The sequence below is a fragment of the Triturus cristatus genome, chromosome 10 (assembly GCF_964204655.1).
Source record: "Triturus cristatus chromosome 10, aTriCri1.1, whole genome shotgun sequence".
Lineage (NCBI taxonomy): Eukaryota > Metazoa > Chordata > Amphibia > Caudata > Salamandridae > Triturus > Triturus cristatus.
Genome location: NC_140593.1, coordinates 1,140,750,614 through 1,140,772,187, shown reverse-complemented (window position 1 = coordinate 1,140,772,187; position 21,574 = coordinate 1,140,750,614). Strand labels below are relative to the sequence as shown.

At 44.6% G+C, this 21,574-nt stretch overlaps 1 protein-coding gene across 2 annotated transcripts in view; it reads right to left on the bottom strand.

The window, feature by feature from the left end:
• Positions 1-18,873, bottom strand: part of RBBP6 (RB binding protein 6, ubiquitin ligase) — a 394,678-nt gene extending 375,805 nt beyond the window's left edge. The window contains exon 1 of one of the 2 annotated variants that reach the window (XM_085629467.1): positions 17,745-18,873. In XM_085629467.1, the coding sequence (XP_085485593.1) occupies positions 17,745-17,910 (166 nt within the window). In that variant the 5' untranslated portion in view covers positions 17,911-18,873. The remainder of the gene's footprint in view (positions 1-17,744) is intronic. The other variant, XM_085629468.1, reaches the window with a different exon arrangement.
• Between the last annotated feature and the right edge of the window lie 2,701 nt (positions 18,874-21,574).

The following is a 21,574-nucleotide window of genomic DNA, read 5'->3' as shown; positions in this document are numbered from 1 at the left end:
GCAGCTAATCAAGGTCTGCCCCCCTTTCCCAACCAATCTGCAAAAGCACCTCCTGGGGCACTCCTCATAGGGGATGAAGTCCACTTGGATGCTGAGGGTTGTTGGGGCTAAGAACACCTCCCGTAAGTCCCACACAGGGATATTTGAGAGCTTGGAGCCCTTTCTCCACCTCTCTGCAAACGCACCTCCTGGTATACTACTAGTTGGGGGATTAAGTCCCCTTGGATGCGGAGGATCGTCGAGGGCCAAGAACCCCGCCTGTTACCACCAGCAAGTACCACACAGCAGCCCGCCTCCCTTCTCCACCCACAGTACAGACCCATACAGCCACACAAACCCACTTACACATAGCTACTCACTCCCAGTCACATACCCATAAAGCCACTCACACACCCACACCCAAAAAGGTTACAGCTAGGAAGTAAGATTTAAAAACCTTTGAAATGCTCTCAAAACAAGCATTGAAAATGCAATAGGTCTTGCCTTTGATTAAGTTAAAGCCATTTTCTTTGCTAATGGTATTGTATAGGAAAGCAAATGGCTTTAACTTAATGAAAGGCGAGACCTACTGCATTTTAATGCTTGTTCCTATTGGTCACGGTTACGGTGTCCAGGTGCTGAACGCAGATTCTACACGATATACAGGACACACAACTTAGTTTTAAAATATAAGTCGGGTACGTGAGACGCAAACAACGAGGTCGAAAAGAGAAGCAATGAATAAAAAAAAAGTTTAAGTGCATCAACTTGGGGAGTCTAAGTTTCGCGCTGATCTAAAGCTGTGGCATGAAGGTCCCCAGCATGAGACTGGAGGCAAGTACCATGCGGTTGACGTCTGAGAATTAGAGGGGATTCCACTGTCACAAAGGAGGTCTGGAGATGTCTCCAAAGGAGTTAGGGGCGGGGCCATTCATTAAAAAAAATAAAAATAACGTGCCAGCCTGCCTCAAGCACTCCTCCCGAGCAGCTCTGCCTACCGATCACAATCTCCCCGTGCCTGAATGTGCCCTTGTGTAACGTAACCAGAGCTCATGTAAAGCACTCCAATACCTTCAGGTAGAGTTTGCACTCTAGAAACCTGCATATAAAAAAAAGTATTGGCATAGCCAATAGGTCTCACTTTTGGGACCTTGCGTTTATTTTGAAGTGTTGGCTATGTTGTAGAGTATTGTGGCTGATGTGTTTTATGTATAAAAGTTGTAATAAAAAGTTTTATATGCGGTACTTATTGGTATTGTGTAGTGTATTGATGTTGCATTGAGTATAGTGTAATTATGAGGTGTGTAATTATGTGGTTCTGAGTGTTGTGTAGTGTATGTATATTGTATTGAGTGTAGTTGTAAATTTGTGGTATGTTGGTACGTGGCACTGAGTGATATGTGGATTGTATTAATGTTGTGTTCAGTGTAATTATGTGGTATGTAATTCTGTGTCAGTGAGAGGTATTATTTGGAGTGTATGTTGTATTGAGTGCAGTATAATTATGGAGCATAATTATGTGGCATTGAGTTATTATGCAGAGTGATTTTGTGTTGTATTGAGGAGAGTAATTATGTGGCACAGATTTGTTTTAGGTGTAGTGTATTTATATTGCTTTGAGTAGAGTAATTATGTTGCATGTAATTTTGTGTTAGTAAGTGGTATGTGGAGTGTATGTTGCATTTAGTAGAGCAATTATGTGGGTTAATAATGTGGTTTTGATTGTTGTGTAGTGTATTTATATTGTATTGAGTACAGTGTAATGATGTGTGTCAATGAGTGATATGTGGATTGTATTGATGCTGTATTGAGTAAAGTCATTATGGGTCATGTAATTATGTGGCACTGAGTGGTGGTATGTGGGGTGTGTTGGATTTAGTATAATACAATTATGTGGTATTGAATGCTATTTTGTGTTGTATAGAGGACATTGTAATTATGTGGATTTTAATTATGTGGTATTGATTGGTATTATGTGGAGTATATTTATGTTGCATTGAGTAGAGTAAGTATCTGGCATGTAATTAAGTGCAGTTAGTGGTATTACGTGGAGTGTATGTTTCATTTAGTAGTGCTTTATTATGTGGTGTAATTATGTGGTTTTGAGTGGTGTTATGTGGAGTGTTTTTATATTGTATTGCGTAAAGTGTAACTATTTGGTGTGTTATGTGACAGTGATTGATATGTGGTTTGTATTTATGTTGTATTGAGTAGAGTAATTGTGGCATGTAATTATGTGGTATTGAGTGGCATTATGTGGGGTGTATGTTGCATTTATTACAGTGTAATTATGTGGTTGAGTGTTGTGTGGAGTGTATTTATAATGTATTGAGCAGAGTAATTACACAGTGTGCTTGTAAAAGATTGCAGTGTGTGTGGCATAGTCAGTCAGATATCAAACCTAATGTGAGACGGACTCACTAGTTCCTTGCGGCCTGTAATTGGCACTGGTCTACGGCGCAGTCTCCCCATTCCTATAAACTGCAATCCACCCCTTGGTTAATATGCTCATCAGGTAAACTTTTCAATTACAAAGAATCTCGTTTGATACATTGAATACAACACCTTGGATCAGCGTGGACATTGAGAAAACATTGTAGAACCTCTAGGTCAATCTTCAGAGAATTTAGGGACAGCCGAGCTAGGCGTTAAAAATAAAGAAACCGAAAATCCCACAAATTTAAACTCTACCCTGGCGCCTTGTTCTTGGAAGTTCAAAAGAAGGAGGAGAGTGAATAAAGAGGCGTCCACAGGAGTGAGGCGAAGTGAAAGCGCCTTTGAAGGTATCTAAGAGATGGTTCCATGGCCACGCGCAAGCCATGGAGTAAAACCTCATTAGCTCCAGGAAGCGAACAGGAGTTCGACAGCATCTGAGCGAGCGGGAAGGGTGGTGGCAAAATGTTTGATTCAGCAGAAAAACAGAAGAAATGTAGTATCCCCACCCTCCCCAGGAGCGTTTTATCCTTTCTCGCGGGGCTCTGAGGGAGAGAAGCGAGACCTAGCCCGCCCCCTCGCTTCACCGGGTGTTCCTTCTCTATTGATCTTTTAATTATGACACTAGAGAATCAGGGCAGAAGTTTTAGTTTGAGCATCAAAATTTCAAGCGCAAGTGGAAATTCTGCCACAGCTTTCTCTGATGGATCAGAGGCAGCGCGCAGACGTCAGTGCGGGTTGTGAGCAAACAGAAGAAATAAAAAAATTAAAAAGCTCGGCGTAGCCCGCGGGTTAACAAGTGGGAGGGGTGGGTGGGGGTAGTGCAGCCGAGATATCACACACACAGATGTCCCCAAAGCTCGCTCCCGCAAGGGAATCGCCAAACGTGCATGCGTTGCCATTGAAAGCAATGCAAAGCATGCATGTTTTTGGGCGAAAAAGTGAAACTATTCCCAAAGGTCTCCTCCTATGCAGCGCATGCGAGCTGCGTAGGCGAGACCTAAAAAAATAAAAACACCGTGCCAGCCTGCCTCACAATCTCCCCGTGCCCGAATGTGCCCTTGTGTAACGTAACCGGAGCGCATGTAAAGCACTCCAATACCTTCAGGTAGAGTTCGACGGTCCAGTGAACACAAACACAGAATCGAATACAACACGCCCAGTAAGATAAGAAAGTTTTACGACCGAAGGAAAGCAGGCAAGCCAGTCCGGGTGGGCCGGCCCAAAAAGCCAAAGGGAGGCAAACCAGAAAGCTCATTTCCAATGGCAGGCCACAGTTTAGAATAAACGGTGACGCCAGCCAATGGACATGAGGGGCGGGACTTCAAGCCCTTTTCTAAAAGTCTTCATTAACAATAAATCTCGCCAAGCGAGCAGCGCATGCACTGCAACGCTAAGCGAGACCTAAAGACCCCACAAAGGATACAGGGATGTTATAATTGGGCTCAGATTTGACTTGTACAAAACCATTGAAATTCAGCAGTTATAGTGACCTAAGCTAACTTTAACTTGCGTCCCGCAATGCACTCCTTAGGACCTCACATATTACATCACTCATGACCTGGTCAGTGACATCAATGACAAGATCCACAAAACCACACACACCCAAAAGCACCCCCATACGGCCACCCACTAGCTGTTTGTGTGAGTGAGTGGCTGTGTAACAGAGCTACTCATGCACCCATTCACCAACAATAATTTACAAACCCATCCATACAATCCCTCACATGCCCGCTCACTCAGCTACTTACACACCCACTCAACCAGCAATAGGGCAACTGTGTCACCTATTCAGCCAGCCCCACACACACACACACCCCCATCCAGCAACTCAGACACCAGTCACACACAAATAGTCTCACAGCCAATCAGATGACATTAGAAATAGTATCACACTTACTGAATGAGGTCATGAGTGCTTTATTTGAGAGGTCATCAGTGATGTCACTGACCAGGTCATAAGTGATGCAATATGTGAGGGCTTAAGCTTTTTCAGAGTGCAATCCGAGACAAACTACAACGTCTCTGTAATCTTTGTTTTTTCAGTAATTTTCTATGGCTTTTTAAAAATTCTATTTCCTACCTAAACTGCTCTGTAACCTTTGTTTGTTTTTTTGTGAATTTCTATGTTTTTTTAAATTGTATTTGTTAACTGTAACCTTTGAGAGTAGGTGTCCGAGTAGTCATATGTGCCTGTAAGTGGGTAAGTGATATTGCGGATGTGTGGATCAGTAAGTGGATGTTAGTGGCTGTATGGATCTGAGAGTGGTAGGATGGGTGTGCAAGTGTCTGTGTGGGAGTGACTACCCCAGAACCTAATCTCACCTGTCCCTTTATCCTGCAAGAGAAGACTCTTTTCAACTAATTGTCTGGAGCACTTTCTTCTGGCTAAATACTGAGAACTAGCTCAGTGGTTAAATGTATAGTGTGTAATGGACCACAAGCAAATGTCTCCAGTAACCTTGTGTGCGTTTCGGCAATGTACTTGTTCCATGTGCATCTTTATCCATAAATCTGTGAAATGAACTCTCCTAAAGACAAGACAACAAAACTACAAAGAGGTAAATATCCACCAAAGGAGGATGCTTTATCTTGACTATGAAGTAAGTGCTTCTTTGTTTGGTTAAGATGCCCTCATACCACAGCATCAAGAAAGTGTCACCTGCACCCTGTTTGATATGACCTGCCGTCTTGTGAGGCCACCCATCTCCTCTCTCATCAGCCTCCCTGCAAGGCGCAAGTGCCTTTCTCCGGTCACTTGTAGGCCTCCACTATTGTGAGAGCAGAGGGTATTATGGGGGGGGGGGGCATGAGGAAAATCTCCAGATCTCAGCTGGGTATGTGGCATGGGATATACTTATTATGGACCACTGCTTATCCCACCTCTCCAGAATAGCCACTCAGGGAAAGGAACATGCTTGATAAATTGAGGGGACCCACTGATTAACTGGCAGATATGGCATCATTGTATGGCATCCCTGGTCCACTTTACATGGGTAACCGCTGTCTGTCCTCCACTGAGCATCCAGGGATGTGGAATTCCTATAGCCCGACGCCCAGGACATATTGTTTGGGGTCAAGGACAACAAGTTTTCATGTGTATTTTGTCCATGGGACAAGTAGGCCCAACCCCCTACAGCACAAACCCTTTGGCTGCCAGTTTACTGTACCACACTATGGATCAGGAAAGGGCAATGTCTGCAGTTAAGGTAATATTTGTGTCCATGTGTTAAATGCTGTTCAAGCTTGTATTTATGGTTCATTAATGCAAAGCCTTTATTAATAGAGTGAGCACTAACAGTAAATGTTATAAGCTCGGCCTGCACTACGGACGGTGTTTTAAGTCCACTTTTCCTCCAACCACTTTTTTTCCCCAGCCCTGGAAGATGTTTTACGTCTGCCCCTGTCAGGAGTACATTTCCAACCTTTTTCAGTACGGGAAAAGATTAGAAAAGAGTTGGTGCAAACCCTTAAAACACGCAAGTTAGTAGGTTTGCACAGGCTTAAAAGGGCATTCCAACCCTTGAACTATTGCTTACCACTACAGTCAGCCTCCGTATGTAGACCTGCAGAAACGTAGCAACATAAGGGACTCTTATACAATGAGATTGCTGCAGTAATTTGTCACCGCATTACATGGCACAAAAGGGACAAGTGGATTTTGTTACAGGACAAGTAGATTTATGAAGCAACCTGCCCCATGGACAAGTAGATATTTTATTAAATTCCACACCCCTGCAGATCAGAACGGTACCTAAATGTAACTGATGTAACAAATATCAGAGAAATTGGAACATCTGCTGCTAAAGCTTACTTTTCCATTAACTGGCTCAGGTGAGGTCAAAAGGGGTTAGTGACTGCAAGTCCAGGTAGGGTATTGTGCTGCATGGCAGGATAGCAGAGGCGCTTTTAGCACTGGGGTGATGGCCCCCACCACCTTGGGTTCCATTCTGCAGTCGCGCCTCCTAGTGCGCATCCTGGTAGGAAATGGGGTCCCCAAGCACAGGTGGAGTCAAAAGAGGCAAGCGGGATAGAGAAACTTTAAGTGCTGGGGTGATAGGCCCACCCCTTGGTTTCCATTCCGGAAATGGTTTCCAACTGACCTGCGAGAATTGGCAAGCTCTTATTGGAGGTTATCATCTGGAGTTGCAGGCACACCACCGGGACCTGGCCCACCTGAGGGCACATGTTTAAATAAGCGTGAAACCCCACACTTAAAAAAAAAAAACATTCGGCAGAGTTGCGGATCTGCCAACACTTTTTTGCCCTGGCAGGGTCCCTCTGGACCCCACAACCAGAGCTAAGGGGTCAGGGTATTCCTACTCTGCCCACTTTTCTTTTAAGTTTTTTTCTCGTCCAAAACAGAGTCCCAAGATGGCTGCCAACACTTCCTGCTTGAAGTGTTGGCAGCCAATCAGATATCAGCACGAGATCAGGAAGGTTCTTGGACCCTTCGCGTCACAGGATATACAGGTTTGTTTTTTCTTTCAAATCTCCCAAACTACTGAACAGATTCATACCAAATAAAAAGGGTTCTTTCCGGACCAAGAGCTACCTTTTAGCAAAATGTGGTGCCTTTTCGTCCAGCTGTTCGGGCTGTAGTAGTGTTTAAAATTTTGATGCAAGTTAACACTGGAAAAAAAACTGACCCCTATGCCCCCCCCCCTCCATTTTCCTCAGGTCCGCTTGACTGATCGGTCCGAAACTTTCAATGCGCAATCATGAAGAATGCCCAACACACTTTTTTGGGGGAAACTTTGCAAAGATTCTTCAAACTTCAAAGATTTAGCATAACAGAAAACGCTCTTCCTAGGGAAATAAGGTCCTAACTATAACCACCCACTGGCGACCGCCAGCTGGAGATATATAATAATTCAACCAAGCAAAAGCCTCTAATTTTGTAGTAGCAGTAGCTCACAAGCTACTCGTTGGAGAAGTCTGGTTTAGTCCCTCTCCAGACCACTGTGGCTTCTACATTATTTGAGCAGTGCTTGGTGTAAGGAAAGGGAAGCTGGCCTATGGGAAAACAAAACAGACCAGCTCTGGAAAACAGTAGTTATGCAGTTAATGTCTCACTCTGCAGCACTGGACTTTAATTCAAAGGCAGGAACCAAGGTTAGCAAGCAACATCTAATAAGTAGGAGGCAGGAACGAAGCACAACCTGATAGAACAGGTTCACAACTACTGTCCCATCTACACTGCAGAAGTCTAGTCCATGTTGTAGCTTTGCACAGGACTGAAATGAGCACTACTGTGATGGGCTACAGTCTGTGGCAGAAAGCCCCAAACCTGCTGATAAGTCGTACCGCTGTCGTGCCGTAGCAGTGTACATGTTGCATACAAGACAGGGCTAAAAAATAAAATTCACAAGACCTGCAGGTCTAGTAACTTGAAACATCTACTCTACCTAATTTTAGAAATTTAAAATTTGCTGAAAGCCGAGCAAATGTCACAAGTTAACAAGATTTAAAGGCAATTTTATTGTTCATTCACATTTGCTCTGCTTTCAGAGGCAGAGGTTGAAAGTCAGTTTGTCTTAGGACCTAAAAATAGCTTGTACTAAAATCTGCCTCAATGTGAGCGGATTTTTCAAGTCCTGCAAGAAGGCTGCAACCTGTTTGGATATAATCTGTCTACAGTGACGGCCCAGGGGAGACAAACAGATGGTTTGACTCCAAACTATTTGAGTCCGAGTCCTATTCAAAACAGAACATGGCATCCAACCTATCCCCCCCACCTGCTGGCAAAGAGCGATTTTGAGCTTGTTAATGTTCCCAACGTGTCTAGAATCAGTAAGTCCTTTAACTACAGGTCACCCAACTACCACTCTCAAAGAGGCATCTTGCTTCTGCTGAGGAGTTTGTGTGGGGTGGACCAGTCCTGGAAAAGATCTAATGCAACGGGCAAGTGATCTTGCAATGCCCACTGCAACAGCACATCCATTTCAAAGTAAATGAGGGGTAATGCCTCTCCCACTTTTTCGGCATAAAACATCCCTAGTGTTTCCTGTAATGATGTCTTTTGTAATGTGCCAAATAAGATGAAAATGCAAACAGTGCCAGGTAAGGTCCACAAAAGTTAAGCACATTTTGAATACTTGAGCTTATTTAGAGGGCTCTCCAACCCAAGGAAGGAAGTCATCAAGTAAATCTGCAGATGGGCCAAAGGATTTCTCCATTCCAGCCATCACTTAAGAACATGATCATTCTTGCTCCATGGGAGATTGTGGTAGGCAGAAGCATGAGGGACGACTTGTGCAATCAAAGAATTTCAGTCTTGGTCTTAAGTAGATTGGATTGAGACATATCCAACATCTTATGAAGTAATCTGTTGATAGGTTTTAAAATTTAAAAGCCTCACATGTGCAGCTCCTGGTACCAAGCATGCGAGGAAGAATCTGGGTGAAGATTAAAGGCTTCGGAGTAATATTTTTAAATACACAGAGCAGGGTATTCATGAAAGCACTGGAAATGTTAATAGTTAAGATAGTTTGTAAGATGTGGAAATATGCATCACTCAGGGCAAGTGAGTGGACATATGCGCCATGCTACTGAGGTATTAATTTGAGTTAGGTGAAGTCACACCCAGCTGGTCCTGTAATCTAGTTTACCTTGTAACGAGTCACTTAGCAGCCGTGGGAACTGGAGGTTGAGAAAGATCACTCTCTGCTCTGCCTAGGTTGATACATTTTTGGTCTATTTGTATTGTCTGATACATAAGACGTGTAGAATGACTTGTATGTTTAATTTAGATTGGGCATTCAAAGGTCTGTGGCTTAGAAATTGTAGAGCACCTTCTGTATAAGCCTTAAACTACATAGGCAAGTACGATGAGCTGCATAATTGTGTGCTTTCAGAATAGTCAGACTTTGTGATGAATTGGCATAACCGTGTTAACTCAGTAGTTGGCAATGCACTGCCAAATTATGTTATTCCGTCTAGGAATTGAGTTTGGTTGCAAAGCAAGTGGTGTCAATGATTTGCAGGTTTGACTGAATGACTTATGGGGTGCTAGTATTGGAGAGTGCAGATGTTAAATGGAAATGGCTATTCTCCTTTTCAGAGATGCGTTTAAATCTGTCAGTCAAGTATTTAGACATGCAATCTGGCAATACATCAATCATACAGCAAGCTTTTAGTTAGGATCACAGGGTTAATAGACACTGAAATTAGATGGCACCTTTACATCCCTTTTACATGGGGAAAGACAGGATGAGGTTTGTTCTATGGTGCCTTGTCTGCTTTCCATTTTGGAGAAATTTTAAACAAAAACCAAAAACAAATGAATGGTATTGTAATGATTCCCAAACTATATAAATGTATACAGAGGCCTAAAAAGATAGCTCCCATTGTCCTGCATCAAAGCAATAGCTTTTCTCCCTTTGTGTCAGATTTAGGGCTCAAACGTCATTACAGAAAAGCTATGCATATCACATACGTTAGCCTAATTCTGACCGGTTAGGTCTTTTGCAGGGGTCTTAGTGTTTACATTTCTCTACGAGAGTAGCTTGTAAAATGTCAGACAAGATTTTTCTTTGTGTTTTCCAGAACAGCCACAGAGTTTAATGAAAGTAGCACAGGTCTGTGATGAAACCAGTGCCTGATCAGCATATTGAAATGGTTAATTTCCAATAAACCATAACTGAGCGTATATGAAACATTTTGCTCCCTGATCCAGGGAACATAAGCCTTATGCTACTGCAAACCTACCCCCCAGATTTCAAATCGGATGTCTTTGTATGCAGATTCAATGCTCTGGTTAGCAAGCCTGGGTATAACACGGGAATGGAATGTGGTATGGTTTTCCTTCATCAGAAGGCAGTCCCCAACTTCACTTGTAGCTCATGCGAGTAAGAAATACTACAATGCCACGATCTTTTTTTAAGAAATCCAAGGGACTTAGTTCATGTAGACCGTAGCTACTGTTTGGTCCATTAGGTACTGTTATTTTTCTGATTTGGACAAAAGCCATTCTACCATGTATCTCAGTTGCAAGGTATAGTAGTATCGTCCAATATTCAGTAGTCTTCCACCCAATCATCCCTCACTAGGTAGCAGCGAAATCCTGGCTCCTAAATCTGCATTTTCCCCAAACCACAAAAAATTGTTCACCCGGGTCTTACTTTTTTGTATGGTGGCCGTTTTCTAAATTATGTGGAGGGCTGCAGGAAAGTAAACAATGCATGGTAAAGACATGATTAGGACAGCTCTCCATTCCAGCTACGAGAACACCAGCCATGTGCCACATCTGTTAATCTGTTCTGATGGGCTTTAGGCCATTGTGATTTACCTGCAATTTCCATCATTGTTTTTTAGGTCAAGCCTATAGCAGCGCGCATGCACTGCAATAGGAAAACGACCTCTTGGAGCTCACCACAACTTTTCACACGCTTGTGCATTTTTTTTTTTTGGCTGACAGCCTATTTGCCTTAGCGTGTCTTTCTAAGAAAGACAGCACGCAATTGGGCAAAGGCGGATGCATATCCCGCCTTTGCTCCGCCCACCGTGTATTGCTTGCGGTTACCTGCACAGGCACCATAGGTTTTGAATTATCGTGCCCAGACGTGTGCACAATAATGCAAAACAGATTGCTTGGTGCTCGCTCTCGCACGCACCACTCGCGGGACGCTGCATTCCTTGAATTCCTTGTTCTTTCAGAGCCTGCCATGCCAAAGTTTGTACTTGTAGAACCTGGCGATTGCGTAAGCGCCTCTCGCTTGTTAGCACATCTCTGTCTCATCCCCTGGGCGTCATTACAGTTCTTCGTGAGGTTAACGCCAAGTGTTGTCTGCCTCCGCCCCTTGCAATATTAATTTTGTTCCTGGGCGGGCTCCAAGTGCCCCCTTCCTAACTGTAGGTTTACGTTGCCTGCTGTTCGAGAATTTTATACGTTCACCGTTCTCTGCTTCCGGTCAAGACTGTTTGTGCCAGGGCCGTGCCACGTGTGCTCTTCGTCACCATCACAGAGATACAGGCCAATGGTTTTCATAGTTTCTGCAGAGCTGGCACGAAATGTACAATCACAGTCCCAACATCTTCACAAGAATCGCCCCACTGTATCGCCGAGGATAACAGGGCTCAACAGACGGATACTCTGATGCCACGATGCCTTTAAGGCTTCTCTTTTACGTTTGACATCTTTAAGAAAAAACAAATCTTCAACAGGATCAAAGAAGCCATCAAGACCATGCTGTTTTCATACTTCCCTCCTGCCCGTTGTGCCAGCAGAAGTGATTCGAACAGTGCATGGAGGCGCTTGGCATTCAGTGAGCTATACTAGTGTGCCACAACTCAAGGCATCATTCTTCAATAGCCGTCATGCACTCCGAGCTGCTGGGTACCACCACCACCAATGCTTGATGACCAGCCAGGAACCACACCCCACCTGCCTTCAACAGCAACAATATGCACACCTGGCTGCCGGGTACCACCCCCGGTGCATGATGACCAGCCGGAACGACACCACCAGCTGCCTTCCCCAAACGGGAACAACATGCACGGCGGACTGCTGGGTACAACAATTAGTACGCAAAGAAGTGCCAGGAAGTACACTGCTGCCAGTTACTACCACCGGTACACGATCAAGGGCCAGGAAAAACATCACCATCCCCACCAATAATGTCATGCCCCAGACTGACAGGTACAACCATGGCTCCTCTAGAGAAACCACGCCTCCAGCCCAGTGTCCATCAGTACCACCATGCACCTCAGGCTATCAGAAAACATTGGTACACTCGGGAGATGCGACACCATACAGCAGGCAACATTCTTAGCGTGCAACAACGTGTCCGCCAGCCAGAGGTACCCTCTGAATGGCCCACGACCACCCTACTACCTCCGTCCTCTATCCGCATTGAATGGATGACTCCACCGGACACAGACACCCCCCCCCCCCCCCCCCCCCCAGGCTTCCGGTTTAAGCAGAGCCCCAGGCTGTAATGCAGGGCCATGGATGCTTTCTGACATGCATGGTCTGTTTCGGCCACTGTACACCTGCTGCCAGGGAGGACGTCACCGGAGAGCCGGTGTGTGCATCACGGCACTAGATACACAAACACCACCATCTGGGAAGGAGCCAGAATACTGTTTTTATAGCCCGTAGGAGCTGGTAGGCTGCTCTGACCCCCTCTGATCCCATTAAAGGCACAGGTGGGGCTAGGGACGTCAGTGTGTCTGTGAGCGGGGTGTCTCTTTACCCTAAGTGCACTGTGTTTCTTCTCTGATATACGGCGCTTTGAAACTCTAGTTGCATCGCGTGGCATTATAGATTAGGTATCTTATCCGGCTACAGGAACCACCTGCATTGTACACTGTAATGCCTGTTTGAGTACATTACGATGTCCTTCCTGTGTGTGTACAATTCTTTCGTATGTGTGCACAGTAGGCTTCTAATGCCTGCTTGTATTCATTAGAACGTCCTTTCTGTGAGTATAGTCCTCCCATATGTCTGCCTACGGATGTTGGGGGTGTGTGTGTGTGCGCGCACTCATGTCTGCAGACGGTTGTCTGTGCACAGTAGACATTGAAAGCCTGCTTGTGTGCACTAGTCTGCCCTCTCGGGGGGGGGGGGGGGGGGGGGGTTCTGATGATATGAATTCAGTTAAAGATGTGCCATGAGGGGCAGAGTGACATTGCTAGAGGGGGCCATTCCGTGAGAACACAGAACAGAAATGGGCATGGCACCGTCCAGAAAAGTCCAACTGTCCGATCCACTCACTTTAGGGCTCTATCTTACAAGCATTGGCATAGCCAATAGGTCTCACCTTTGGGACCTTATAAGTGTTTAGCCATGCAACAGTTGTTGCAGGAAGGATATTGTGCTGCGTAACTAAATACTTATAAGGCCCCAAAGGCAAGACCTATTGGCTATGCCAATGCTGGTTTATTATAATTAATGCATGTGCCCCAGGTAGATGGTAGTCCCCAAGGCAGCAGCGAGGCTCACCCGCATATCATTAAAACGCTGCCTGGGCGTAAAGAGGGGGAGTCGCAGCCCGGGATTTAGCTCACCCAGGTGCTTTAGAAAACAAGCATTTGCAATGCAATATGTCTTGCATTTGCTATAGTTTAACTAGTTTAAGCTATGGCAGTAGTAAAATAAATATATATATTTTTATTTATCTCCAAAGCAATTGCCGATTCCTCTTCAAACCGATTTATATTTTTTTTGACAAAAAAAGGCAGTCATTTACAATGCCAATAGTTCAAACTCTTGTAAATGCAAATTCTATTGCACTTTCGTTGAAGCAGCCGCCATTGTCCCGGGCTGCTTGGAAAATGAAAGTTCTCATGGCGCGCTGAATGTTGCACCCAAGCATGTTGTGCTTGGGGGGGGGGGGGGGGGGGGTGTCCTACTCTGCTCTCATTTATTTTTTTCTGGTACTCCGCTTCAAGCTGATCCCCAAGATGGCTGTCAACACTTCTTGGTTGATTCCACTGCAAGGACTGGCGTCCTCGGATAGCTATATTTTTCCAAGATGGAGCTCACAAACGACTGAGCGGATTTACACCGAATCACAAAACCACGCTTTCTGAACCAACATCTAGCTTTGTGCCAAATTTGGTGCAATTCTGTTCAGCTGTAGTCTTGTTCAAAAAATGAAAAATCCCCACACAAAACATGGTGAAATGCACTTTGGGACACCACAGTTATGCAAATTACCTGAGCAGAGGCCAGCTCTTACAACACTCAAGAAGGACCATTCTGTTGTCATTAAACCTTCAGATAAAAAGGGGCAATGTGGTCCTATGGGATGCTACTATATATTTCAAGGAAGCCTGTAGACAGCTCGAAACTCCAGGCAATTACGAAAGAACCACTTTTCAAGCACACAATGAAGCCGTGCTCCAATATCAAGCCATGCTAATCAACATGATCAGTACAGAGAATTCTCTTCTTCTTATGGGTGAAACAACCGGTAGTCCTGTGTTTCTACATGCTTCCCAAAGCCCACAAGGACAAAGAAAATCCATCAGAAGACCTATTGTCACCAGTACAGAGAATTCTCTTCTTCTTATGGGTGAAACAACCGGTAGTCCTGTGTTTCTACATGCTTCCCAAAGCCCACAAGGACAAAGAAAATCCATCAGAAGACCTATTGTCACCAATCGTAGTTTCCTTGAACCCACATCCATGTTTCTCGATTTTTTCCTTTTAACTTTTCTTAATTACAGTGCAGACTATAAAGTACAATTAAACAGTTAATTGAGATGCGGACTCTTATTTTCAGAAAGGTGCCCACGCAAATTATTAGTTCATCATCCAGTGCGGGGAGGGTTTTGTAGGCCTCTCCATAATTAATATATATTTTTTTTTTTACTAAAGCAGGAATGATCTAGTATATTTTCATAGAGCTTATTTAAATATATAAATGGGTTTGGCCAGAGTGCCCCTTACATGGGCAAAGAATAAAATCAAGATTTGCTTGAAAGACCAGGGGAAAGGATAGTTGATACTTGCCAGCTATTGGGCGGAACAGGAGGGCATGCTCCCATCGCCCCATAGGTTTAGTCAGATAGCTGGGCAAGTATCTCCCTTTCTCAATATTCAGGTACGCAGCTATGCTATATTTACTGGACTCCGTGGCCAGCCTGTCCTCGTAGCATCTATACAGGGCTGTCTGCATCTTTTATTTACAGTAATAAATAAGGTCAAATTTGGAGTCAAAGACATTTCCATAACGAATCCTGTGTAAACTGGATCTCACCTACGCTAGCCATGGAATTTCCATACCTCACATTTAAGAGTCAACTATGATATCTCTAAACTGACGTAGAAAACTTGGTCCTGCAATGTGCAGTATGGTCTATCCACAGACCATTAGCAGCAAAAACCAAACCCAGATAGGAAAAAAGTGCTTGTGCTTAGTAAACTCCGATCGCCGACATTTAGGACATTCAACGCGTGCTTCTTTAGTCCGCAAGCCATTATAAAATATTTTTTTTAAATTAGTACACAAATCTAAGGAGGCCATAACATTAACAAAACCTCATATTAAAAGGAGCAGGGATTTTAGGAGTGTGGCCCATTAGCAACGCATCATCGGCATATAATAAAGATGGATGTATAAACCTGTTTATTCTTGGAACTTCATTAGTGAGCGTTACTAAAACTTATGTAAATTTTTCATATATAAAATAAAGGCATAGGGCCAGGACGCAGCCCCGCCTTAACCCTCTAAAAACACCAATATCGTTGTAAACTTTCTCTTGTGCATTAACTCTAATTCTACCTTTCATATTTTGATGTAAATAGGCCAAGAATGGGGGGGGGGGGGGGGGGGGGGTGCCCACATGCTAGATTAGCGCGACACCAGGACCAAAACAAAAGTCACGATACCACATACACGTCAGACAGGCAGTAGGGGCAAGAGTACAAGCCCGCAAATCATGCAGAGGACATACTGTCAAAACAAATCAATACTGGAGGTGGAGAGACTAATTGATTCTAGTGGCTATTAAAATACCTGTAGTTGATTTACAGTCTTACATTCTCGAATTACATGCTACGCCAAGAGATTTCCTAAAAATCACAACTGTAATTCTGACCTTAATTAAATCTTTTGATTATTCCCTCTATCCTTTTGAATTACCCTGCCTCTCCATACCAATGACCGACCACATTCCTGCTCTCGAAGCACAGACTATTTTCAAGTCCCCTGCCTAACTCCTTATGGTTTTTCTGCAAATCGTCTTCAACTCATTTCATACACAACCACCCCTTGTTTAACGCCATAACCATGCAACCCAAAAATAACTATGCTCATTTTACCAAAATCTATTGGGCATCTATTTGTCTCGCCAACAGTTTGCAATTGGCAAGCGGAGATTACGGTAAAAGTTGTTCTGGTGTCAACACTGAACAGCAGCAGACAGAGCATGATAATGTTGGCTTGGTGCCAACGGCAACACCTGAATTAGGGCTACTTTTTCAAGCCTAATAGCATGCCTAGAAATCTATAACTTCTAAGTGAACTACACAAATATTGATACTTATAAAAGTGCAGTTTCTTCGGTACACTTACTCAAGCATACAACTTTGTAGTAAATAACTACATGGAGTAGGCTGTTACTCTCCTAATACACTGCTAATATTTGTGTCACCACGTTAACAACCAAGTGCATTTTCAACCACAACTGGAAGCAAAAGCCTTCCTAGTTTAAGACATAAGCAACGTTCCCTACAAACCAGTGTTCTTAGTCCATGATAATTCCAAAGTCACCCTCTAATAAAGGGGACTGACAGCCGTAGCTTAAGAGCAGGTGCCGGAGAAAAAATACATCTTGCAGAGAATTGTATTGTATTGTATATCGATTTGTAGAGCGCGATTAATAAGTATATGACCCACATCTCATATCGATTTTAATACTTAAAAAGTTTGTATTGTACAACATAGTGAAAATATAGTTTAACTCTAAAAGAGGGTACCGAGTAAACTTGGCACCAACTATCAAGAGAGCACCATCAGATGGCAACCACTACTTATGGGTTTTTGAGGTCACTTCTGACACACTGCCATTTTGGTGAACAGACAATTTCTTAACTATCCTTTTATACCACTAAAGCATTAAGGCCAGTCACTCGACAGCACAGTTACCACTGAATCAATCTAGTTCAAAGACTAACCGCTTTCTGGAAGCGTTCACAGCGGACTTTTGATTGTACAGACTGTCCAGGGCAGATTGCCGGAGCATACATACCGTTCGACTACGAATGAGTAAGACTCTTGGAAGATTAACGAGGACAAACTTTATCAAATCGAGGAAGCAAGAATTGTTGCACCCTCCCACAATACTTCACTGGCAAAGTAAATGAAAATCGTTATGTCCAACCATCTACTGCAACACGGCAAGAGCCATACAAAAAGAAAAGCACCTCTACTGTGCCACAAGTACAATAACGTGTACTTAGTCAGATGCAAAAGAAGACTAAACCACGTGGGAAAGAAGCAAAACCAGCACTATTCGATACCACTAAGTGGTCAGACCGTTATGCACGCGATCATAAAGTTTGGGAATCTCCGATCACACACACACACACACACACTAAAGAAGCTTCACCGCTACATACACAGCAAATATTTTAGTACAGCAGACGCGTAGGCCAAGTACAGTGCTGGTTGGAAAACGTGGTTCTGTCCGATAAAAAAAAAAAAAAGAAAACCTTCGCATTCAGAAATGGCATTTTACGTTCTGCAGTTCAAACCTTGATTTCAGCAGATAAACTTTGTAAGATGTTCCAGCACTACTCCACGGGACCCCCCCCCCCCCCCCAACCACACGAAAAAAAAAACACAAACGGGCGTATCGTTTTGACAGTTCTGGGCTCCTACCTTCCTTAGTCTGCGCGTTGGTGATCTGGAGGTCACAGTCAGCCGCCTTCAGCTTCTCCCGGCCCATGATCTGCTTCTTCAGGTCGCACAGGGAGATGTGCATCCCGTCGAAGGTCACCGTGTCATAGTTCAGTTTGGAGGAAAACTTATAATGCACACACGACATGTTAAAGGCTTTTTGATCCCCCCACCCCAAAGATACGGGACCCCAACTCCTTCCCTTCAACAATCACACTCCACCTCCCACCAACCACACACATACAGGGACCCGGGCCCTCCTAGCGGGGCACAGACTCCCCCCGAAGGACACCACGGAAAACCAACATACTGACTGCACAGCGTGTATTAGAGGAAGGGCCCGGCACAAGGCAAAGAGAGGAACAGAGACACAAGCCGAGCACCAGAGGGGCTGAGAAGTCCGCGGTCAGAGTCCGGTGTCTGCCGTCCTCACGGCAGCTGGTTAGCCACTTGGGGGCCTCGCTCCCTAGCGAAGCACCTCAGTCCTTACTGGAAACGGAACCTGGGTGTCACCCGGTATATTAGTTCTTGCGGGCTGCGATGATCTCTTCCTGGTCTCAACCCCCCTTCCGGATCGTGCCGGTACCGAGTCTTTACGAGAGGCCGGGCTCAGACCCTCAGTCCTTCTGGGGAGCCGGGCGTCCGTATTAGGCGGGCCGAGTGCTGTCAGTCCTACAGGGGTTGCGGTCACAAACAATTCAGTTCTTCCGGTATCCGATTAATGGGGTCATTACTTTCCCTCTGCGGGGTTCCGCGAAAATCCAAGTACGGTTCCTCGTCTTCCCTCTCTTACTCCTGCGGGCAATGGCGGCTCGGCTTCTTCCTGAACGTCACCTTGAGCGGCTGCTCCTAAAAAAGGGATGCAAGGGTCGGTGCGGCCTACCGTGAGTTGTGCGGCCTGCGGGTCCCCGAGGCCCGGCACAGGCACGGACCTTTCCGGGGTCTCTCGCAGGCCGCCGGATTATCCTTCCGTCCCCTGACGCCGGGCGCTGGACGGCCAGCGGTGGGAGGACGAAACGGGCTCCTCCAGCAGCGATTCGGTCTTCTCTTCACATTGGCATCAGCAAATGGCGGCTATCCGTCTGTCACTCGCCCGGGGTTTCTGAGACAGGGAGCAGGGGCGTCGCGTCACAATTACATCCGTCGAGGGGCTCGTGACGCAAGGGATTGTGACACCGCCTGCTCAGCTTGAAAGGAGAAAGACAAACGGGCAGGGTCACGTGACATGTCTACGTACAAACGTACACGTCTTCTGCGCCGGAAGAACTTCTTGAACATTTTAAGCATGGACCATTTTATGGCCAGGCAAATGATAATATCGGCAGAAAAGCAATAAAGTAATGACCTCATGCCTGATTCATTTAAAGACACAGAGGCGAGGCTGAAACATGTTCTAGCTTACAGGTCAAGAATTTTCGAATCTATTAAGGACACAGAAGCAAGGCTAGAACATTTTCTCGCACTTAGGACAAACATTTTAGATACTATATTAAGGACACGAGGCGAGGAATATGCTTCTCAAGCTTTACTAGTCGTAATAATCAGCAGCCAAAAAAACAAGCATTGGAAATGCAATAGGTCTCGCAGCGACATTAGTTTGAGTTATTGACATTGTAAATGACAATGGTTTCTTTTCTTTTTCTTTTTTAAAACATAAATAAAAGGCATTGTTATTTACAATGGCAATAGAAACTTCAAACACATACCCTTGCTGTTTTTAGGTATCGCCTGGCGTAGCTGCGCGCATGCGCAGTCTCGCTGGCGAGATTTCATTACAAGACCGGAGGCTACATTATGCATTAATCCTTTAATGCAGTCACAAGCAGCCGCACTACATCACAATAAGAAAAACAGTTCTAGAATGCGGTGAGCAAAAGGTATAAAAGGCATGAGAGACAAACAGACTGCCTCTTTTAAATGCGGCTCACAAGCAGATAAGTTTAACTTCTACTTGCTTCTTAATATCCCAATGTCTTAATCATTGTGCCATTTTGCTATATTTCCTTGTCTTTATTCGCTCTTCTTATGTTCCCTTTATCCTTCACAACCTTGTTTCTTATATCTGGCGCTTGTTTCCCCCCTCGCCCTCATGGGTGACCATGGTTCCCTTTTCCCCGTCACCCCTCCCCACCGACTTCCTATTTAGGTCGTCGCTTCCTCCGCTCCTTCCTACCTCTCTTCTGTCTTCTCGACAAGTTCCACCGCTCGTTTAACTTCTTTTCTTCGTGCGCACTCGCCAATGTAAAACACGCTTGTGTGTCTGGGCTCTCCTTGCCGCCATCTCCCTTATTATACCAGCGCGCTTCTTGCCCTTAGCGATTTGGTAATTTTCGGCAATTATCTTAGACGCGCTCGCTTCCTCCTCGCGAGCGCGTCGCGAGTGCGTTTCACTAAGGAAAGTACCTTAGCAATGGCGCTAAAACGTGAGGCTTCTCCTTACGGCCTTTTCTCTTCCCCGGCAGCAGCTGATCTCGAGCAAAGTATTCAATTACTTCGCTTTCACGATCAGCTGCTGCCGGAGAACTCCTGAATTGCAAACAAATATTTTCAATTGATTCCTAAGATTTACCCTGATTTTTATAAATAGGGTTCCACATCTTTAATTTTTATTTTAGGGTCAAGGTGTTCATATTTAGCCCCTCTTCTATATTTCATAAAAAAAAGAGAGTATTTCAGCCTTTATTGACTATTTTGTTTTAAGCTAACCTTTAACCTTTCCCATTATGTCTGACTTAGACTCAGACGAGGCTACCGCCAGCTCTCCCATTCATGACGATAATTATTTTTAAATTTTCTACAAAAAGAAATTAGATCCTGTATGCTCTCTACCTTCAAGGAAGTTATGTCCTCAAAAAGATCTCTCTCCCTTCCCCATTCTGATTCAACAGATGATCCGAGTAATCGCAAACAAAGTAAAAAATCTAAAAACTGCGATTACCCCTCTGACTGCAATTTGGGAGGTCGAAGCACCTCAAGCGATACGGGAGTTCGTAGCACCTCATTTATGATGGGAGGCCATCGCACCTCAAATGACTATGGTGTCCCTCGCGGCACAAATATGATGGGTGCCTCCAGCGGCACAAATTTGATGGGTGTCCCTCGCGGCACAAACTACATTTCAAAGCAATCTGACGCAGTCTCTGACTCTGAAGAAGAGGAAGAAAATTTTAACAATCCATATGATGAATTTGTATTAGACTTAGATGACCAGGACCTTGAATTCAACAACCCCCTTGACCTCGATTCCCCTTCATCCTCAAAAATTGTTATCCTTAACCCTCTTGGAGAGGAAATGTTCTCTCCCCTTAATATTTCACACCCCAATAGTTCAAAATGGTTCCCACAAGAACATGTGTCTAAATTTATCACTAGGTGGCTGAGAAACTATCTCGAAAGAGAGACAAAAAACACCCTGAGATCAGAGTGTCCAAGACCCTCTATCCAAGATAAGGTCTCCCAAACCCCCAACCTTGACCTTATTACATTTCTATTTAAATTGGGAAAGGACCCTAGAAAAGGTCTCGAGAGAGCCCTCAAAGGTTTTCAAGACTGCCTACTCGACATCCTTGGTCCACTCACAAGGATCCTCGACCTTGCCGAGGAATCACATATTTCAAATACCCCCCTCGACGTTAATCTCATTCGAGACTGGAGCCAAAGGGCGATAGTTCTCCTTGGCAATGCAAACTCTAGCCTCAACATAGAAAGAAGGAGAACTATCCTCACTAAGATTAACCCGAAACTGGGTGATCTGGCGGAAAAAGAACCCTCCGATAACGCCAAGGGGCTCCTCTTCGGAGAGGACATGATTA